Genomic DNA, 16,260 nt, shown 5'->3' on the forward strand with positions numbered 1-16,260 from the left:
CTTTGGGAGATTGTGAGTAAAAGATAGATGATCATTTTAATGTGCAAAGAAAAAGAACTGGTTCAGCAATAACAAGAGAAGCAGATGTAGCTGAACCGATGCTGCCTTTTCCAGCTGCATCAGGAAATGTAGAAATGTGTGCATCGTGCTCACTAGTCAACAAAACACATCCAAATACTTGTTATTTGACTCTCCGTGCTGGAGCATTCCCTCAAAGACTGTGTTGCCCTTGATCTTATAGGTTTAGGCAGTAGCAGACCTCATTTTCTGATTCCAGTCACCTCCCTGAAAACAAACCCCCTTTTCTGTGCACTGTATAGAAGGTTCAATACTCTCCTGGAAGCCTTTCACCCTTCCTCAGTGAAAAACCCCACAGATTACCTCTAGCCCCAAGTGCCTTCTCAACAGCAGAGCACAAAGGTTGTGCCTTGACCTATTGGTTCAGCCTTGGAACAACCCCCTTCTTTGGGGGAAAGATTATGGGGTGGGGGCAGGGAGGAGTGTGGAATTGGAAAATTAAAAAACCATTGCTACTGGGATCCCAGAAAAACATGATTCGAGTTGCAGCAATGCAGAAGACAGTAAGAGTGACTCTCCAAAGAGCTTTGTCCTGGGAGAGGCAGGAAGGGCCAATACACTGTTCTCTCCAACGCTATGATGCCAGCAAATGAATTGTATTTTTTCTGAAATTTCTTTCCAACTCGCTGAGCAGGGATCTGGTCCACATGGAGACTCTGTGTGCCCCGTAGTCATCTGATGAACTTCTGAAGCATAAAGATGACATTTCTATCAGGTTTAGTTCGAGTTTCAGTACAAGCTCTACCAGTGTATGCCTGGAAAGTGGGTCATAAAATGGATTACCATTAAGTATATTGGGTTTTATTAGGAAACAAATGGAATTGACATTACTGAGCATCAAATAATTCCAGATTTACCCCACAGAATATCACAAATGTCGAAAACAAATCACGGCGGCGCCTGGGTGGCTCACTTGGTTAAGTGGCTGCCTTGAGCTCAGGTCATGATTTCGGGGTCCTGGGATCAAGCCCCACGTGGGGCTCCTTGCTCAGCGGGGAGTCTGTAGCTCCCTCTGTCCCTGCCCCTCCCCCGTGCTCATGCTCGCTCTCAAGTAAATAAATAAAAATCATTAAAACATTTTCTAAAAATTTGGGCGCCTGGGTGGCTCAGTGGGTTAAGCCGCTGCCTTCGGCTCAGGTCATGATCTCGGGGTCCTGGGATCGAGTCCCACATCGGGCTCTCTGCTCAGCAGGGAGCCTGCTTCTCTCTCTCTCTCTCTCTCTGCCTGCCTCTCCATCTACTTGTGATCTCTGTCTGTCAAATAAATAAATAAAATCTTTAAAAAAAAAAAAAACATTTTCTAAAAATTAAAAATAAAATCACGGTAACCCTGTGAAGTACTCAAGTTATGTTTCCTCTCCTGCCAAATGTGTATCATGATGCTGTGTCTGTTGGTTAAACGAATGGTCCCAATATCCATATTAACTTAACGGTGAGAGATGTGAAGTCCCACATTCACAATAAAAACATTTGTCACAGACTCGGTAGAGCTGCTTGGCTGGAGAGCAGTTTAGGTAAAAACTCAAGGACCGGTGTAGGTAAATGTGCAGTTTTGGTCAGCCACGAGGCCCCAGGACACCGCGGTGAGAGGGCTGGTCTCTGGACCAGGCCAGTAGAATTGGAGGTGCTCATGTGCCGCGAAGCTACACCGCGACCGTGGGGACTGTTCCCGCGTGAGCGGAAATACTCAAGTGTTGTAAATGTCCGTGAACTCGGAATTGAATACCGCCCTGGAGGAGTATTCATACCATTCATTGAAGGGAATGAAATAGATCTTGAAGATGTTGAGTTTTTAAAAAGCAAGTTGCAAAAAGGTGTGGACAGTCCAATGTCATTGGTGTAAATTTTTTAAATTCACAAAACAAACATAGTCTAAAGCATAAAAACGTAGATGGGAGCAATTTTTATCAACCTCAGGGGAGAGGGATGGAGGGCTTTGGTTGGATTGCTCATAGTCCATTTGTAAATGTTTTTTTAAAAAACAGCAAAAAGTGTTAAATCTGTTATGTTTGACTAGCAGGCTCATGCCTGTGTGTTGTATTATTTTTCTATACTTTTACTGTACATTTGAAATGTTTTGTAATTTTAGAAGAAAGTACTTTGAACACAGAAGCATGGTTAACTAAATTTTTTTAAGGATTTATTTATTTGAGAGGGAGAACTTGGAGGGGAGTTGGGAGAGGGCAGAGGGAGAGGAAGAAAGAGAATCTCAAGCAGACTCTCCACTGAGCAGGGAGCCCCATGGGGCTTGATTCCTGGCCCCCCAGATCATGACCTGAGCTAAAACCAAGAGTAGGACACCTATACGAGTGAACCACCCAGGCGCCCCACATGGTTAACTAAATTTTAAATAATTTTTAGCTTCCCCCAAATTTATGTTTAAAAAAAGATATTATAACTAACGTAATATAATCTATTAAGTAGATGTTAGAAAACTAGAAAAAATAAGTAACTCAGACTCTCATCACTCAAAAACAGTCCTTGTTAATGTTTTGGTCTATTTCCTCCCATGTTTTTCCTTGTGTGGGTGCCTGTGTGTTTAAACATACTTCTCAGCATCTTGGGTACACATATTGAATTCTCCCTTTTTCGCTCATTATAGTATCACCCTTTTTCCATGTTATGACTTAGACTCCATGAACGTCATTTCTGTTGACTTCCATTAAGCATTATCCACAGCTTGCTTAACCAACACCATTTTTTGCCTCAAACCAGGAACGTTCAGCAGTCACACAGCCCCATATTCATAAACATAATCCCTTTGAAAGGCTCAGGAGCAGGAGTGAGTCGTGCTCTCTGTTGATTTCTACAAGGCTGTTTTGTGTGGGATGACAGTAAAAAGGTCTGTCACATCTGTGACACCACACTCCCAGGAATCGGAGCTTGTGGGCGTTCATCCTGTGGGTTGGAACTGTACATATTTTCAAAGCCAGCTCTATGTCTGTCTTGCCTGGGAGGAAACAAGTGTTCGTACGTCCTGGTACATCCAGCATCTGGGCTGGACTCCTGAGCCTGCAGCTGGGGGAGTATTTGCTGATCCTGTTAAACTCGTGTTTTTAGACCGGAGGTTTTAGCAGAAATAATTGGTTCAGATATTTATGTGCCCCTTCCCAGTTTGCAGATGCTCTCACACCATTGCCTCCAGATTGTCTCTGGGCGCCCACGAGGTGAGGTGCAGCACGGGCACACAGCTGGCCCGGGATTCCAGCCAGTAAGTGGGAAAGTCAGCACCACCGTCCAGAGACACCTACCAGAACCCTTCAGTTACTGTCCTTAGACTCAGGCAAGAGGGACCGTGTCTGCCCAGAGGCCACTGGCCTCTTCTAGACTCAGGGTCCCTGGGATTCCCTAACAAATGGTTCTGAGCACTTCCAGGACCAAGCTTGACTCTGTCCTCCTGGGGGCCAGACTACCAGTGTGTGCACGCCTGGTCCAAGGGCAGCATTTTGCAGGGAGTGAGCAGACCTCCGACCCACAGGCTGCAGGATGAACCCAAGATCACGGGTGTGAGCTGCAGGCAGGTGCAAAGGCTGAAGGCCAGCATCCCCTACAGTGTAGCTCAGAGCTGCAAGGACTCCCAAGAGCTCTAAATTCAGACCTGGCCTTCTTGGCTGTATATTTGTCAGAGTAGTAGGAGGATAGAATGTATTCCGTGTAACAGCTTGATCTGTAACTTTTGACTGTTTAGAGGTTCAGCACATGGACCTCCTTTTCTACTCTTGGTGCGGGACCCACAGATCTTAGGAAGAGTCTTGGCTCTCTTATCAGACTGTGCTGTTTCCAGGTCCCCCTTTTTCTATTCAAGGCCACAGACATACTGGGGGAAGTGCAAAGGAAAGGAACCAAGAACCAATAAGATAATTAAGTGTATAAAATAAAATAATTTAGTATATGAAATCCCAATATTCGACACACCGCATGTCCACGTGTAAAGGCAAGAAATGCATTTCAGGGCAGAATAGAGTACAACCAGCTGCCGTAAGGGTGAATCAGCCTGGCAGACCCAGCCGGATCACAAATAGAAGCCAGCTAGTAAAGCTACAATCTGCTGCTCTTCCCCTTCTCTCATTTCCCTGCCCCCACCAATCCCTGTTCCCGCTTTGTGTACCGCAAAACTACCGCCCTCTATTGGTTGCTTTAAGCCGTGCAAAAAGTGGGACCCCTGACTTTTCAAAACATGAATTGTCTCCCTGGCCCAGCCAGGGTCAGCGTGGGAAATCTGTGTTGCAAGAGTTTTCATTTTAATTGTTGTTTGGCCACTGAACTAATTATCTTTTTCAGTTCCCCATTCCCCAGCAATGTTTCTGATTCGTGATCAAGGATTTGACTGACTAGAGAAGCATGAAATCATTAAGACAATTTTATTGTCCTGTTTTTCTCCCCTACAGAAAACGGAGATAGACAGTCAAAGTCTGGATAGTTAAGCACACATTAGGACAGACTTCACTCAGTCCATTTTATTCGAGATGTTTCCCTTGACTTTCCCAACTACCCGGCAAGGAAGCCACTTTAGGTAAAGCTCAGAGAGGTTAAGTAGCTATTATAGTAGCTATTATAGGTAAAGCATCTCAGGGAGGTTAAGTAATGTGACTGAGGTTATCCAGCTAGGAGGTGGAGAGTGGGGGCTCAAATTTGGGCCCAAATAGAAGGACAGGTTTTGTCCAAACTTTTACTCATTGGAAAGAGAGGGTCATCTTCTATCAGAGCACTCACAGAGTGGTGGAGCCCTCTCTTAATTATTCTATTTTGATGAAGTTTTGTTTGGGAACAACACATTAGCCTGGAACAGCCTTTGGTCAGTGCTAGTTCTGGAAGCTTGTGCAGGACACCCGACCAAACTGGTTTTTAAAAAAAGCATATGTGGGGAAGGTGGATCTTTAATAGAGATTTAGTAATTATTTCTGGAGGTATGCTTTTTAAAATTATTATTATTGTTATTACAAGTGAGGCTTTTTGAAGATTTCTCTTTAAGTGGTACCTTGTGGAGGTTGTGAATAGAGTAATTTTTCATCGATTAAATCATACAGGGACCTAGAAACTACCTTATCTCAAACAAGAGAAATGGAAATGAACTCAGTGTGCTTGGAAAAACTGAAGACAAAACCCCATGTGGAAGGTGCATATGAAAACTTTGAATAAAATTGTTTTACGAAGGGGCACCTGGGTGGCTCAGTCGGTTAAGCGTCGGCCTTCAGCTCAGGTCATGATCCCGGGGTCCTGGGATCGAGCCCCACGTGGGGCTTCCTGTTTAGTGGGGGAGTCTGCTTCTCCCTCTCCCCCTCCCTGCTGCTTACTCTCTCTATCAAATAAAAAATATTTTAAATAAATAAATAAAATTGTTTTGTGAAATATGAGGGAATAAAACAAAATGATATATCCAAATTAAGCTTTCTTTCAGTAGGATTTAAATACGTCTGGTGACTAAATAAATATTATAAATAGACGTATGACATGAAATATTTGGTTGTGTCATCTATAGATTCAGGTTGACCAGAATCGTTGGGGGTGGAGGGACTCTGCTCTTTGGAAAGGAGAGGTTAGCCTTGGGCTCAGGGAACACCAGGTGGTTTTTCCAGAGGGACGAGCCACAACCCCAGACGAGGAAGAAGCAGGTTCGTGCACTAGATCCGCAGTGGTGATGAGTTACCCACCGGCCCCTGCGTGTCCAGCTCCTTCCAGCTTCCCGTGTGTTGCTGCACTGAGGATTCACAGCCTATTGCTTGATAGGGTCTGTGGTTGGCCCGAATGTCTACTCAATGTCTGCCTTCATCGGGGACTCGGCTATGGGAAGGGATGTGACAAGACTGCTCTTCCTGTCCCCCACAGGCAGCCCTCGTTGGAGGCACCACCATGGTCATTGGCCACGTCCTGCCCGATAAGGAGACCTCCCTTGTGGAGGCGTACGAGAAGTGCCGGGGTCTGGCCGACCCCAAGGTTTGCTGTGACTACGCCCTGCACGTGGGGATCACCTGGTGGGCACCCAAGGTAACGGGGCTGGCTGGAGTCCCCCAGAAAGAATGAATGCTCTTTGAGGCAGAGGGGCCATTTGGTCGGAGTTGGCTAGGGTTAAGGATACCCCCCCATCCCATGCCATCCTAGCCACCCCCCCAAAATGCTAAAAGAAAAAAAACCACATGATTCCACAAGGGGATGAGAAGGCTTGTTCTGTATAATTTAAAGGGCCAGTTTTCCAGCAGACAGAGAGGGCCTAAGGCAGAGGTATGGGGAGCCCTGAGTAGTGGGGTTGGCAAGAGTCAGGCTCCAAGAGTCGTGTCGTTTTCACAGTGGAAGGGACAACAGAACAGAGGTTGCGATCTTGACTCGGTGCTGCCTGGAACAAATGGACAGGGTCCCTTCTTCCCTCTGGGGGCCCAGCCCCCGTTCTGAGAGCTCAGAGGCTGGCCCTCACTCATGGCTTTCCCATCCTCCCCCTGCCCCCAGGTCCCGGATTCCCACCTCCTGGCTTTTCCTAAAAACAGATAGATAAGCCTTCAGATTTTGCTTGTTTCTAGAGTTTTTGTGCTTATTACCCGAGGGAAGCAGGCTGGGTATTCGTTCTTTCATCAATTCCGTATTAACCACCGTGTGCCAGCACTCGCGTGGGTGCCCTGGAGTCATGAAAATGAACAAGCATTGGGGCGCCGGGCTGGCCCCGTCGAAGGAGCACGCAGCTCTTGATCTCAAGGCCGTGAGATCAGACTCAGCATTGGGTGTGGAGTCTACTCTAAAGCAAAACAAAACAAAACAAAACAACAAGCATTAAGACATTTTACAAAGTTCTTCAGCTGTGGAGCCTGGCCTAAAGGGCCTGACTCCCTTCTCAGATGGAATTAAAAGCCTCCTGCACTTCTGCCCTTGGGTTTTAGCTGGGAGCATGGGAGTCACCCAGTCTCCGTTATTTCTGACCTGGCCCTCAGGAAAGGCCTCGGAGCCCCCCAGGCCTCACACCATGGAACCCTCCCTGCTGCTCTTAGGCAAAGGCGCAGACCACCCTGAAGGTCAGCCAGCCGTTACCGCAAGTGGGGGTTTTGTGTTGGACAGCCTTCTGGATGGACAACCCTACCCCGAGCCTCTCTATCTCCTCCCACAGGAGTTGGCCTGGAATAGAACGTCCATTCCAATTCTCAGCCACACTGAGGCCAGGCCAGCCATCTCTAGGTCCCTGAAGGCTGTGGGGACCTCCACACTTCTCAAATTCTTTTTTGTTAGTATCAAGTCATTTCTTTCTCACTGTGGATTTTAAAAGTAGGAAAGAAGCCCATTATCTGGTCACGCCCCCCACCCCCACCCCAAACACAGCCACTGTTGTTTTAGTTTATTTCCTTCCAGTCTTTTTTTTCATAAGTGCTTTTGACATAGTAACTCTTTCATTTAAGTGAGAAAATTTTTGATTTGCCTACATGGTCTTCATGGAGATAAACTTCAATTTATTTTCCTATTGTCAGACCGAGGTTGCTTCCATTTTCTCCTGATATAAATAATGTTGGAATGAAACTCCTTATTCACATAGCTTTGTTCATATTCCTAAATTGGATTTTCCCCAGGGCCTCAGGATTTTTTATTTTATTTTAAATTTTATTTTTAGGTAATCTCCATGCCCAACCTGGGGCTCAAACCCACCACCCCAACAACAAGAGTCACGTGCTCCACTGACTGAGCCAGCCAGGCGCCCCGGCGCTCAGGATTTTTAGCATTATTGTGCCTTCTTTGTAATGCCACTTTCATTAGGGAAGCAGGGGGCACAAGCCGTGGGAGTAAAAGCTGTTAATGCTTTTACCGAGAAGGCTGACTCGGAGTCAGAAACACAGGACAAGCCTCTGGGGTAGCAGAAACACACCTGGACGGTAACAATATAGCCTATATTTATGTCACGCTTGACAGTTTTCCAAGTACTTTTGCCTCTGTTTGCTCACGTGACCTCCCAGCAGCCTATGGGAAAGTGAGATTCTGCAAGATGGCGGGTGGTCATATGGTCACTCTGCCGACCGGCTCACGTCCCCTCCATCCTCGGCCGGCACCCACCAGCAAGCCTCTCAAACATCTGTACTCACATGGCATTGCCTTTGCATTTTGTCCTCCAGGTGAAAGCAGAAATGGAGACACTGGTAAGGGAGAAGGGTGTCAACTCGTTCCAGATGTTCATGACCTACAAAGACTTGTATATGCTTCGGGACAGTGAGCTGTACCAGGTGTTGCACGCTTGCAAGGACATTGGAGCAATCCCCCGAGTCCATGCTGAGAATGGGGAGCTTGTGGCCGAGGCAAGGCGATAGAGAATATTGGTGGGGGGGGGGGGCTGGGGCGCCCGTACAGGTAGTTCTCGGGGGGATCCCCGTCCCACCCCCATCACCCATCCCACGATTTTGTTCAGATAAAATAAGTTATAAAAGAAAGTGTGATATGTTGACACCCCAGATGAAAATCCAGAAAATCCAAACTTGTCTACAGTCTGTGAAACAAAAATCTCTTTACAGTCCAAAATGGTTTCTGAGTCTTAGATAATGATGTCTTAGTCCTAATGATAGGATATTTAAATTCCATTACAGCGAAAGAATTTGGAGCACCTCTAAGAAATATTTTTAATGAGATTTGACATCAGAATAAATGAGAGTCAGCTCTGCTTTCCTGTTACCCCCCCCACACACCCCGCCAGAGGAGCCGAGATATTATTAGCGATTTCCTCACTGACAGATGAGCCCCTTTGCACTCCTGGAAATTAAATAGGATATTTGGGAAGGCTTCATCTAGGTGTTTCTGGAAGCTAGAGATTGGACTAGACTTTGAGTGGGGGCAATTCTGACTTTCAGACTTTCAGACCAATTGTCTTGGATGTCCCAATCCTCTGGGCTAGTTACAGAACTATAATTTTAAGAGGGAAAAATATGTCCAGTCCTCATGAAGTGAGGCTCAAGAGAGCCCTATTGCAAGGGAGCCCTGTGCTGATTTTGCCTTCTTTGGGGAGAATGCTGCAGAAGTGAAAAAAGTAGCAAGCCTACAGGGATGGGCTGTGTCCAGCATATTTTAGTGTCCCTGGGGTTTGTGATTTGCTTGTATCTGCATGGTTCTCTCAAATTTCTGTCTTTTATTCAGGGTGCCAAGGAAGCGCTAGATTTGGGTATCACTGGCCCAGAAGGAATCGAGATCAGCCGCCCAGAGGAGGTGAGGAAAACTTTCCCTGCCTCTTGTTCTCTTCTTTCCTATGGATTCACAAGATCTTTAAGATAGAAGAGACATCAGTAAATCGAAGTTGTATATTATCGCTTTCTCCATGGGTGAAATTCTCATCTGGAAGCTTTTCAGGGAACGGCCTCCTCACTGCTGAAGCTAACACGGCCTTGAGCCTCCTTGGGAAAGACAATTTGGGGGGAACCAGACCCATGATTTGATTCTGGTTTCAGGGATCCGAGGGAGACAATGCGAGAATAGTGGGAAATGCTCTCCCCAGAATTGAACGGGGGTCGGGGGGACTGGGAGGCAGAGTGAAATGGCCTTCAGGTGTTAGAAGAAATTCCAGACTGTAAGTCAGTGAGTAAGCATTTTCGGAACAGGTCCCCTTTCAGCATCTGAGGAAACCTTTGGACCCTTCCCACCAGAAACCGGAGGGCACACCCAGGTCTCCGCTCTGTGCCCTTTACTACCCTGTGACCCCTGGTGACAGTGATGAAAGGCCATGCCATCCTTGCCCTGTGGTTCTATCCTTGCTCAGCGTTGCATGGCGTCCACACACATCCCTGGTAGTCCCCCTCCCTGCTAGAGAATTCTGCTCTGGAGGGACCACATTGGACAAATAACGCCTTCTTGTCCCGTGACCCTATTCAGACATACTCCGCCATTTGTGAGGAGAAAGCTATTTCCGTTTCTTCAAAGCCGTCAGTGCAGAGTGGTGGCTACATGTCCATGAGAGACGAGGAGCCGGAGACAGGATGCGAGGGCCCTGCCATCAGATAGACAAGGTCTTGAGCGTGCCTGTGAGAACAAGAGTAGCGGGTGGGCATAGGACTGGGCTTTGTTCAGTTATAGGAGGGCAAGAGCAAGGCTTTAACTGGACAATATTAATAGCATGAGTCGTCACCATCATCATGTAGCAGTGAAAGGCTCCACATCAAGGGAGTTTTTGCTCTCTGGACGAACTTTAGCAACGTCTAGCGATGTTTTTGGTTGTCCCACATCGGGGTGGTGCTGCTGTCATCTCATGGGTAGAGGTGACAGAGGCTGCTTCAGGACCCTATGGTGCCCAGCAGCCCCCACTGCAAAGAATTACCTCAGAATGCCCACAGTGCCGAGGTTCAGAAATCCTGCTGAGGTAGCTGTGGAGAGACCACACCAGAAAACACAGAGAGATGGGACTCTAGGTTTCCATTAGCTTTTGTTTTGTTGCCTTTTCTTTAAGGTCTGAGGAGCATCCAGCGAGGCTATGCCTGGCGTCCTAAGTGCTCGGATTCTCTTGAGGAGCAGAGTGGTTGGAGCTCAGTGTTCCTGGAAGGCAGCCCCTAGGGGTTACAGTGGACCCTTCCAGCTCTTTGTTGGACATTACAGCATTCTCTACAGAGTAGGCTGTTGAGCAGATGTGGGCATGCTTGGGAAAGAGGGTGAAGCTTGTTTTCTTTCTGTCCTTTGTTTCCAACAGCTGGAAGCTGAAGCCACTCACCGAGTCATCACCATTGCAAACAGAGTAAGTAGACCCCGGCTTCCCCTCAACCTATTCTTGACTCCGGGATCAGAAGCCAGACTCTTCCATCTACATGGCAGGGTCCCATTCTGCCCTGGCTGCCAACCCCATGCCTGACTTCGCAGGACCCCAGAACCTTCTGCTGGGTGAATGTTGGTATTCCCACAGACCTGGCGGAATCCTTGCTGCCAGCTCTCTGTCCACCCCCCCTCCGCCGAGCTTGCTGAGCCTGCCTTCACTGCTCAAGTGGAAATGGCTCCCTCGGGAGTCAGGTGGGTCCGGGGGCCACAGAGCCTCCCTACAATTGAACTCTGTTTCCTGTAGAGGAACTCGGTAGATGTTTGCTTAAACCTCCACCTCTGGACCCCTTAGAAGTTTTCCTTGGTATTGCTCAGGGTCTGGGGGTGCAGGTGCAGTGTGCTGATGGGAACCGAGCAAGGGATGTGAGGCCTTGACCAAATACAAGCTCAGCATATGCAAGTCACTCAACCGCTCTGATCCGCTCTTCTGTTACCTAGAATTAGAGTTGTAATAGCACTCCTCATGGTATGGTTGTGAGGCTGAAAGGAGGCAGAGAAGGAAAGACACCTTGTGAACCGCAGAGCACTAAACCAAGGTTCTTTCTCCTTCTACACGATCGGTAAAGAGTTTGATTTGTTCAGCAAATCTGAACCGTCCCTCTAGCGCAGCTGTTTTCTAAGTGCGATGCCTGGACCAGCAGCACGAGCATGTGTTAGAAGTTTAGAAATGCAGATTCTCGGGCCCATGCAGAACTATGGAATCAGAAATGGCAGGTGATACCCAGCCATCTGTTTTAAAAAGCCCACCGCTGATTCCAGAGGGCACTCATGCCCCAGAACCTCTCCTCTGGAAAGATGTGGACTGCCTCTAAGGGTGTAAACCTGAGGGGTGGTGTTAGGAACACCAGGGAAAACACACAGGTTGGAGGTCCAGCGGATCTCAGAATTAAATAGTAAAGTTGTGCCAGGCACATGACAAATCAGGCCCGTTCCTAAGCTCTGTCCTCTCAGAGAATCAGAAAAACATTTGGGAAAGGCCTCCCATTAGCAGTTTACAAGTCTGGGACATTGTTTTACTGATATAATGATACTTAGGATATTAATTACTTCCTGATGGAAACTTACTCCATAGTGAGGAGAGATCTGAACAACACAAGGCTGGCTTCCTATTTTTTAGCTCAAACATATGCCCAGAGAAGCAAAGCCGTGAACCTTTGTAGTCCAGCTCCGTGGAGGAGAAGCTCATCGACTACAGCCCAGGTGTCTGTTTGCAAGGCCAGTCCTGTCTGACATAGACTCTGAGCCCTCAACCTCCTGTATTCTGTTTCTTGTCCCGAATGCCTTCCGTCTACTGATAAAGCAGTCCTCACCCAGGCTTTGTCATTTTCGACACAGAGTATAATCCACGACTGTTTTAGGTCATCACACTCGCGAATAGAAAACAATCCCTTGTTTTAGGTTATAAATCTCTTGATGTCAGCTGACATCTTACCCCGATATTTCCACTGGCTCTGGGGCTGGGTGTTCCCGGTGGAAGACCCTCACCCTGAGAGTGGGGCTGAGAGGTGCAGGAGGAGGTTCTGGGGCCAGCGCGCGTGTGGCGGGGATCGTGCTCGTGCTTGGCTGGTTGACGGGGTTGATGCTCTCTCCTTCCCGCTGGGTTTCCTTATCTAGACTCACTGCCCGATCTACCTGGTCAACGTGTCCAGCATCTCGGCCGGTGATGTTATTGCAGCTGCTAAGATGCAAGGTGAGTCCTGGGGCCGGAGTGGACAGTGCGCATGTGTGGTGGGATTGCCGCCCTACAGGGCCGCCAGCCCAGTGTATGCGCTGTTCTCTCCTGGCACCCTTGGAAGCACTCCGCTCTGGCGTCGGTTCAGTGCCTTAGAACCAGTGTTTTCCTCTGCACCTTTGTCTGCGTAACAGCTTTACGGAAGTGTCTGTCACCTCCCCTGGGTCTGGTCAAATTTTCCAAGTTTTCAGGCAACTCATTAATTGCTGTCTTTATTGGCCTCTTGGGTTTTACTAGCAGTTGCCTGGGTAACCGACATAAAATCCTGGACCAATTCCAATGGACCCTTCAGGGGATGCTTGGGAAGTCCCTGGAGGGATAACAGCATCTGAGCCCAACTTCCCTCCCGGCCCCCCGGTGTACGAGCCCTGGGGCACCTGTGTGTCTGCTGTGGCTGAGCACCAGGCAGCATCTGGAGGATTCTATATGTGCTTGTGGTCTCGGCCAGCTCAGGGTGCCAGTGAGGTCCTGCTGACAGGACAAACAAAGGCATGGTCACCGACCTGGGAATATAAATCAGAGCAAGGACCGCCAGGCTTCCGGGATCCCGCCTCTGCTCTCGAGGGAGCCCCGGCATGTCTCACCTGCACGGCTGCCCCTCTGTCCTGCCACCAGTGCCCCGCAGCACAGCACCTGTGGTCCAGCCGAGCCCAAGCACTGCACACTGCTGACCTTAAACCCAACTGTGCTCTCAAACGTGATCGTGAGCTAGGGCAAGTCCCTTCCTCTCTCTGACTTCAGCTCCTTCACATAGGGCCATTCGGACCAACGGTCTCTCGGGTCAGTGGCTTCCTACTTTAAGGTCTGGCCTTTCTGCTCGCAGGGAAGGTTGTGCTGGCCGAGACCACCACGGCGCACGCCACGCTGACCGGCTTACACTACTACCACCAGGACTGGTCCCACGCGGCCGCCTACGTCACGGTGCCTCCACTGAGACTGGACACCAACACCTCAACCTACCTCATGAGCCTGCTGGCCAAGTAAGGCGCTTCAGCAGAACCCCATGGCCCCAGAGCACACCATTAACTCGTAATAGGCGCCTTCCCGGGAATTTACACGTCCTCATGGTGATGTCCTAGCGGCCCCGAACCTGACCTAATTTCACTGTGCCCGTGGGATGACTTGGCTTTGGTGACCTTCTCTGGAGCCCATCAGATAATTGGCGACCCCTGGGGCTTCTCTGACCACTGGATTTGGAGTGAGAATTTCTGAAGGGTGAGAGGCAGGAGCATATGGAAAAGTGTGAACAATGGTGATGCAGAATTTCAAGGGACATTCCTTTTTTGCACCCAAGACCGCAGCAGGGCTGTGGGATGTGTCCTCTGACAGGACCTACAATATACGTGGGCCTTTTGTCTCTTTGTTCTTCACTTCTCCCTCCTCTCATTGTTTTGCATGTGGTTCTTCTCCCCCACGTGTCTCCCTTCTTTCTTTCCTCTTCTCCCTCTGCCTTCTGGCCTCTCCCCCTCGTTCCCCTCATCCTACCCTTCCAGATCCCCTTTCCTCCAGCTCCTCTTTTTCTAACACCTTTTCCCATGTGATCCGAATCTAAAAGCAAAGGTTTAAGGCAGGCCGAATTCAGAGGGACACAAACACAAAAAGCTTTTGTTTCATCCCAGACTTTTTGCAGCTTCTTCCTTCCCTTTAGAAACATCGTGGGTAGAGTCCGTTGCTTCCTCTCCCTTTTAGTTACCGAAATCCAGTCTAATTTAAATGTCCATCTCCTTCCTTCCCCATGCCCAGTTCGGGTTGGGAATTCGTCTCCGTTCCCAAGCACCAGCCTGTACTCCTGCTTCTCAGGCAGAAAGTGACTGGCCTTTGGGGCCCTCCCTGGGCAGGGCATATGCCCAGTGCGGGCTCTCTTGTGCCCACCTCCAACAATCCCCTGCTCCGGGAGATGGAGTCCAGCCTGATCTCTTCCTCCTGCACCTTTCTAGCTTCCAGAGCTAGCGGTATCTCTGCAGACTGGGATCCTGGAAGTGCGCTCAAGCCTGGCCACCTTCTACAGTGTCTGGAGCCCCGCGAAAGCTCACCCAGCTTTGCCACTATCCACGGTGGGAGGGAAGGCTGTCCCCATCGCATGGGCTTTCCTGACCCAGAGACTCAGGCACGTCCACTAATCCATTTCCCAGGCAAAGGCCCACTGCGATCGCCTCTGTTCTCCGTGGGTGAGCCTGTTGAGATGTGCCCTCTTTGACTGCTAGGAGAGAGAGTAGGAAAGCCCACTCAAACCATGAAAAGGAGGAGGGAGGAAAGATGACAGACTCTCCATTCTGTAATACCTCAATCTCCCTGCCTGTTGTCCTCCGGTTTTATACATCTGGTGGTGGTGGTGGTGGGGGTTGATAAGCTTCTTCTCTTCTAGGGTGATGGTGGGGATGATTGAGGGACATGGCCAGCCCCGACTAAAGGTGGCTGTCTTTAGATAATGGGGCCCTTATTTTATCCACCTCCTTACTTTTCCATCCTGGTTGCCAACAATTGGAAAATTCCCACTCAACATCCTGCTGTGTTAATAACACCTTAAAGATGTGCGTGGGGTACAGTCAATAAGGTCTCAGGGGGAAGGAGGGGCAATCTATGCTCAGCACTGTACAGTGATTATTTTCCATCCCTGATAAAGTAGGGAGCACACGGGAGGAGAAATGCCAGATTAGCTCATACTTCTAAAAATGCTTTTCAGGGGTGCCTGGGTGGTTCAGTCGGTTAAGCATCCTACTCTTGATCTCAGAGTCATGAGTTCAGGCCCCGTATTGGACTCCACACTGGGCGTAGAGCCTAGTTTAAAAAAAAAAAAAAAAGTTTTTCATTGGGAAAAACCAGCCTCCTTTTCATCATTATCAACACAACAAAAACAAACAAGTATCAAGGGCCCACTGTAATACTTCGGGCCCAGTTCCAAAGTCAAAGAATCTTTCAAAACACCTCTGCTTGCCACAGGCAATTTACTGAAAGAACAGAAAGGTGGTAATTGCCCCCACGCACCCAAATTCAAATAGGCTGGGGGGTAAAAGAGTATTATTAATTGAATAATTTAAGTTTTTATGTCTAGCCTATTTTTAATTTCAATTATGTAAATAAATTCACTCAAGTCGAATTGTAATTTCATGTGAACTATTATGAGAGTAGTTTGAGTCCTTTTTTAAAATCAGCGCATATTGTAAAAATGTGCAATTTTATAGAATTTGGAGCATTGTTTTAACAACTCTGTGATTTGCAGGAATTTATGGTTACTTTTTTGCCTTTAGAATGCATTGCTGGTGCTAACTGACATTGCACAGAATACTTGATTGGAAACGCAGACACCGATTATCATATTCCTATAAGAGAATCCGTGTGGCTTCCTCACGATCTGCTTTAGGATATGATTTCTTACATGTCAGGGTAAAAGGCACAATCTGTGGGTGGAAGGATTATCCCTTATTTAAAATCTAATTTCTTTTCTCTTTTCTTTTTTTATTAAAGTGTAGTTGACACAGGATGTGACATTACCTTCAGGTGTGTCACAGCGAGTCGACAGCTCTGTGGGTTATGCTGGGCTCACAGGTGTAGCTATGATCTGTCACCCTACAACACTGTTGCAGTGCCATGGACTAGACCCCCTGTGCTGTGCCTTTCGTCCCCGTGACTTACTCATTCCAGAACTGGAAGCCTGTACCGCCCCCTCCCCATCACCCATTGTGCCCCTCCGGCCACCCCCC

At 48.3% G+C, this 16,260-nt stretch overlaps 1 protein-coding gene across 4 annotated transcripts in view; it reads left to right on the forward strand.

Annotated features, from left to right (window-relative positions):
- The window catches only part of DPYSL5 (dihydropyrimidinase like 5), a 93,512-nt gene that overhangs the window by 61,892 nt on the left and 15,360 nt on the right, over positions 1–16,260 (forward strand). For all 4 annotated transcript variants that reach the window (XM_047746799.1, XM_047746800.1, XM_047746798.1 and 1 more), the window contains exons 3-8: positions 5,905–6,063; positions 8,160–8,339; positions 9,169–9,237; positions 10,706–10,750; positions 12,442–12,517; positions 13,383–13,539. In XM_047746799.1, coding sequence (XP_047602755.1) covers positions 5,905–6,063; positions 8,160–8,339; positions 9,169–9,237; positions 10,706–10,750; positions 12,442–12,517; positions 13,383–13,539 — 686 coding nt within the window. The remainder of the gene's footprint in view (positions 1–5,904; positions 6,064–8,159; positions 8,340–9,168; positions 9,238–10,705; positions 10,751–12,441; positions 12,518–13,382; positions 13,540–16,260) is intronic.

This window comes from Lutra lutra, chromosome 9 (assembly GCF_902655055.1).
Source record: "Lutra lutra chromosome 9, mLutLut1.2, whole genome shotgun sequence".
NCBI classification, from domain to species: Eukaryota; Metazoa; Chordata; class Mammalia; order Carnivora; family Mustelidae; genus Lutra; species Lutra lutra.